The following is a 6,297-nucleotide window of genomic DNA, read 5'->3' on the forward strand; positions in this document are numbered from 1 at the left end:
CACATCTGTATCAAAGTGCATAAGAAAAAACCTCCAGCATTTACATACCTCTTGGACTGAACCTGGAGTCTTTTAAAATGATAACATGGTTTGTGTCGCAGGTTCTATTTTGCTACATGTTCGATGCATGTATGAAAAATACAATATATTAGGCCCATATAGCACATCATATCCTGGATGGCACTGCAAACAAATCACTTAACACATCCCACAATTATGTCTAGATACCAGACTTTATTAAAAGTTTCAGTGTGCATAACTCAATGTTTTTGTACTCAGTAAGAAATTACAAATATCAGATCATTGGGCAACCCACCAGTGAAATAAACAAACATCTTAATTAGCCATGTAGGACATGTAATGTGTTTACTTAATTATGTCTAATTTTTTGAGGACTATTTTTAGCTTGTTTGAAATCCGCTGTTCTTGAATTTGTATGATTTCCCAATAAGAATGATCCTTTTATTTGTCACATATGTCAGGAAATCGTCTTAGGAAGCAAATTGTCTTTCAGTGGTGGACAAAAATAAGTGATTGACACTTCTGCTTGCCAAGTGGTTCTGTAGATGATGTGGCATTGGAACGCAGACAGCTGTCATAAGCATGACAGGATGACACTATCAGAAGATTTCAAAGCCAACACCAGACACAATGGATGGCTGTTGGTCTGGTAGTTGAGTCGTAGTTACCCACCACACCACGTAATCCACCCGCAAGGGGCCATATTATTTTCCTCAGAAATATGGGCATGTATCTTCTACCAAAGACATGGCAGTCATATCCCTGATTGCATATTTTATCACAGTTCACTTATGTCCTCAATATCACACAGTGTTTGTAGAACTTGGATGGAGTTATAACATTCATTCAATTCTTAGAATCTTTTGATAAGAAGACTTCTCAGGCAAACCGTAGTAATTGGTCATCGTTGCCTGGAGAATAAGTTTCGAAACGCATTGTTGTAATTTTTGTTAAAGGCAGTGTAGATCAGAGGATTGAAGAATGAATTTGAGTAACCCAGCCATAAGAATATACTTTTCCAGATTGGCGGTATGTCACATGAGCACAAAGGGTTAATTAGTTCTGTGATAAAGAAGGGAATCCAACAGAGAACAAAAACTCCAATAAGGATTCCCACCATGAGAGCAGCTTTCTTCTCTTTCTGTTCCCTCCAGGTGTCCCCATCAGTCTGGAAGGTGACGGTTGCATGTCTGACAGTAAATACCATCTGGGGCTGGTGAGATGCCTCTTTTACCTGCAAGACACAGTATCTATGAGATGGCCCAGTTTTAGATATAAAGGTAGGAACATGCACCGATTACAAACACAAACAAACAAAAAATAGATCAAGCGTGCAAAGGGAAGGATATGACCCATTTGGACATACAATGTTGCCTGTCTGAACATTCTCAGGTATAAGGTGTCACACTAATTTTAGGTAACACAGACTATGATCATTTTAATGAAGGAACTGCAGAAATCATTTTTCAAATAACTTAAAAAAACAAGCATAAAATACTGTAATATAAAAATGGACTAACTGCTGATCTAAGGCAACACGCAGCAATGAAAGGGTCAAGTCACACATACAGAGAAACACTGCATATACACCCACCCAGTAATGTGTGGACGGGTATGTGGGTGACAGTGACAGAAATGTGCATTTTGGTGTTTGTATTGTGCATGTATGTATGTGTGAATCTGTCTGTCTGTCTATTATCTATCTATCTATCTCTTTCTCTATCTGTCTATCTATCTATCTCTCTCTATCTGTCTATCTATCTCTATCTATCAATCTATCTATCTATATCTCACTCTCTCTTTCTGTCTATCTTTCTACGCACAGATATATATATATATATATATATATATATATATATATATATATATATATATATATATATATAATAGATAGATAGATAGATAGATAGAGATCTAAATGAATGTAGAATATTCATGGATGTTTTTTCTTACAATTATTGTATATACACACACATAGGACAATGAGCTAGTTAAATGTATTTATATAATAATATTCCTATCAAGACATCTGTCACGACAGGGTTAAATATAATAGCATGCACTCTATAAATGCATCTGTCTGTCTGTCTCTCTCTAACCTGTGTTAATGGGGGTTCTGTCCCAGTGATACAATGTTACACATACACAAGGGGAAATTAACACATTCGTATATAACCAGCCATGGGTAATTTCATGAAACCTAGCTCAGATAATGGAAATGTGATTTAACCACATTACATGGTCGACTCGTGCTTTATCCTGTAGCCCATCAAGCTATCTCACATTGTGTCTGTCCTGATCGAATTTTCCCTGTAAGCTATCTGAACACCCAGAGAGCAAAACGCAATCAAAGCAATGAAATTATCTCCCACTGAAAGGGTTACTCTCAGAACACAACACAGCCCGAAATAAACCAACCTGTATCACCTCTGGCATGGGTGTGATGGTGTTGGTCTTTTTAGACCCAATCCGAAATTTTGCTGCCTTGTAGATTTTCCAGTACACAAAAAGGACCACGCAGAGTGGGAGGTAAAAAGCTCCAAAGGTAGAGAAGATTGTGTAGGATGGTTCCTGACTAACTTTGCACTCTTCATCCACCTCTGAGTAGGTCTCCCCCCATCCAAAAAGAGGGGAGAGAGAGATGACTGCAGACAGCAGCCAGGTTAGCAGTATCATAATGTTGGAGATCCTCTTTCTGGTCTTCAGGGTATATTCAAGGTGTCTGGTGATGGACCAGTATCTGTCCAAGGCGATGGCAGTGACATTCCAGATGCTGGCTGTACAGCAGAGGACATCGAAGGAGATCCAGATGTGGCAGAGTACCCTGCCCAACCTCCAGCGCCTGCCATTGAGCTCATGCACCAAACTCAGGGGCATCACCAAGGCAGCCACCATCACATCAGAAATGGCCATGGAAGCCACCAGATTGTGGGGGACTCGATGGAAAGTTCTCACCCTCAGGATGGTCACTAAGACTAGGACATTCCACAGGAAAGTGGCAATCACTAGCATGGCCAGCAGAGTTAATATGAGGACACTGAAGACCGAGAATCTGTGTTTGCCCAAATTATCTTCCCCTGAGCTAACATTTGCAGTTACTGTGATGTTCCATTCCATCCTAGTTTGTGCTGGAACCTGGGAAAGTCACCCCAAGTAGACAATGGATTGGGTGGCAGTGGAAGCCTCCTGAGTTAGATCCCATAAGGAGCACTGCAGAGCTCCAGCTTACCAGGACTCCAGGCTGGCACACCATCTACTACCAATAAACCACTCTCGCTCTCCCATGGTCCACAATGAGAGAGAAACTTGGAAGTCCTTGAATAAAAGCAATTTCTTTTCCCAGCAGAGACATGATCTCAGCTTCCCAGACTACTTGTAATCAATGAGAAACGAAAGAACAATCGGAGAGACCTGATTCTACCCTCCCATCTCATCAACTCATCAATGCATTGGTGATAAATATCCTTAGAACTCCAGGCTCACGGCCAGGTCACATGGACCTGTCTTAAGAAGAGTATAAATTAAAAGAAATGTTTGGACCCCAGGAGAAGTTGCAGTGAAGTGCTTCTCCCACCAGACTGTGATCCCTGGCTCCTGATCAGAGTTCATGTCCAGCTCAGGTCACTTGGAGTCTGTGAGAAGGAAGGATTGTGAGTGAGTCCAGCTCTGCTTTTTATTCTAAGCTTTTATTCTGAGGGTAAGGCAGCCCCCTACGTCAAAGCTATCTGTCAGATGATCCTCAGAGTCCACAAGCTGCGATGCGGCTCCCACTGTCAGTGATAGGAATGCTTTTCAACAATGTGTGGGTAGGATGGAGATGCAGGGAGACTCGGAGCCCTCCTTCTGCTGGCACTCTGTGTGATATTGCATGCATTCTGTCAGCTGCTCACAGCTCTGTATTCATTCACAAAGGGCCAGCTCCTAAAGCAGGCAGGGTCAGTGTCAGCCACCTGCCTTAACTGGTTAGTGCAACGCCCATCAACCCCAGGCAGTCCAGCCAATCCAGCCAGCCCAGCCAGCCCGCAGCTGATAGCATGTATCAGAGAATGGAGGCAGGCTCAGGTTAACGCCTCTAGGTACCTGCTCTCTAAGGCAGTACAAGAATGCATGGTTAAAGAGAATGTTTTGGAACCATGAAAATAGCATTTGCTGGAAGTAAAAGAGTGTTATCATCTTTTTATTCTTCTCTTTATTATTATTAATATTATTATCATCATCATTATTTTATTTATGTTTATTATTATTGTTATCATTATTATTCTATGTATTATGTTTAGCATTATTATTATTTTATTATTTATTATTTTATTTATTATGTTTATTATTATTGTTATTGTCATCATTATTCTATGTATTGTGCTTAGCATTATTTTTATTATTATTATTATTATTATTATTATTATTATTATTATTATTATTATTATTATTATTATGACAGCTTCAACAGATCTAGCAGCACTGAACAAGGAATAAACAAAACACACATGTGGATAATGACAAATGTAGGGACATGGGGTCAGATTATAAATTACCTCTTTCAGGCTAAATAACAATTGTTATTGTTGCAAAAAAATAAAAGGCAAAATGCAATGTATACAATCCAAAAAATTCTTATATTATTCTTAAAATGCAATGTATCCAGATATATAGATTGCTAGGTGAGCAGTCTGTGTATAGCACACTGCACGTATTAATAATTATTCACATTCATTTTATGACATATCCATCAGCTGTAGAATAAGGCATTTGTGACAGATTCAGAGAAGACAGTGCGAGAACAGAGAGACAAAGACAGGAGGAAGACAAAACTGAAGCCAAAGGGTTAATGGTGAAGTCAGTTGACCTAAAGGGACACAGTCAGAGGAAGGTTACTGCTTGATGGACAAAAGAGAATTGTTTTGGAGAGACTGGAGTTTAAGAACCTGGCAGACATCCAGTGAGAGAAGAGGCAATTAGTGATACAAAGGATGAAGAGAGAGATCAGGCAAGAAAGGTATCAGTATATTATGAACTCTGCAGAAACAGAACAATTACACAACTACAAAAATTATAGAAACATTTGAATTTTTTTATCACATTAGAAATAGAAATTATCACCAGGGAATTATTAGCTAAGCAGTAAGTCGTGACGCGTTGACAAAATTTTAAAGAAAATTACAGAGAAAGTGAGAATTTTAACAGCAGCCATTTTAGTATAAATTTAAATTAACAACTTGCTGGTTAGCAAATAAAAGAGTCAAATAAAAAAAAAATAGCTGACATGGGGATTTTTATCAGTCTCAACTATTTCACTTTTCCCCTGGGGTTTTATTTACTAAACATTAAACCGTGCCAATATGAATAAAACAAGTGAAGGCTAAAATAATCCAATTGCAGCTATAGTCAGCTATATTCCCAACTCAATTCTCAAACTGATCTTTGGAGCTATATTTTGAGAATATTGGTTTCAATTTACCACAACTCAAAGATTATCATATAATTCCAAGCTAATTTAGCAGAATTACTATGCCATATTGAACAGGTTTATACAGAGTCAGTTACTTTGGCCACAGAGTTCACACACTTTAAAAGCAGCTTTTCCTCAGTTAAAAGTTCAAATATAACGTAATCACAGGAGAAACGGGATACATAAAGCATGAGACAGTTTGGGCATTTAGAAAAGTCCCAACCTCAGTTAAAACATTGAAACATGCAAAATAATGTATCACCCCACCTCTCAGTAGTGCCAGGGGATGACAAGTCTACCTGACACTATTGCATAAAGTATCAGCCTCCCTCCATTCAACAAAGTCTGGCTGAACCAGGGGTCAAGTCCTGGGTAAAAAAGTGCAGGAACTCACCCCAGACCCACTCCCCCGCCCCCTCCCCCCCCCCCCCCCCCCAAAAAAAAAATGATACGGTATGCAGGGGCTGAGTAAGGGCACGGGGCTGAGGAAGAGGGACAGGAGCCTAGGAAGGTGGGGGGGGGGCATGGGCTGAGGAAGGGGACATGGGCTGAGGTAAGGGATAGGGGCTGAGGTAAGGGACAGGAACTGAGGGGCTGAGGAAAGGGACAGGGGCTGAGGAAGAGGGACAGGGGCTGAGGAAGAGGGGCAGGGGCTGAGGAAGAGGGGAAGAGGGGCAGGGGCTGAGGAAGAGGGGCAGGGGCTGAGGAAGAGAGGCAGGGGCTGAGGAAGAGGGGCAGGGGCTGAGGAAGAGGGGCAGGGGCTGAGGAAGAGGGGCAGGGGCTGAGGAAGAGGGACAGGGTTGAAGAAGATGGGCAGGGACTGAGGAGGG

At 40.7% G+C, this 6,297-nt stretch overlaps 1 protein-coding gene across 2 annotated transcripts; it reads right to left on the reverse strand.

The window, feature by feature from the left end:
- Window positions 1–214: 214 nt before the first annotated feature.
- On the reverse strand, window positions 215–4,005 carry HTR5A (5-hydroxytryptamine receptor 5A). 2 transcript variants are annotated; one of them, XM_063450810.1, is made up of 2 exons: window positions 2,449–4,005; window positions 215–1,255 (listed from the first exon to the last, which is right to left on the reverse strand). In XM_063450810.1, the coding sequence occupies exons 1-2, from the start codon at window positions 3,136–3,138 to the stop codon at window positions 923–925; spliced, it is 1,023 nt and encodes a 340-aa protein (XP_063306880.1). In that variant the 5' UTR covers window positions 3,139–4,005; the 3' UTR covers window positions 215–922. The 2 variants fall into 2 exon arrangements, with proteins under 2 accessions (XP_063306880.1, XP_063306879.1); XM_063450809.1 differs by having other exon boundaries at window positions 2,440–4,005.
- Between the last annotated feature and the right edge of the window lie 2,292 nt (window positions 4,006–6,297).

The sequence above is a fragment of the Pelobates fuscus genome, chromosome 4 (genome assembly GCF_036172605.1).
Source record: "Pelobates fuscus isolate aPelFus1 chromosome 4, aPelFus1.pri, whole genome shotgun sequence".
NCBI lineage: Eukaryota > Metazoa > Chordata > Amphibia > Anura > Pelobatidae > Pelobates > Pelobates fuscus.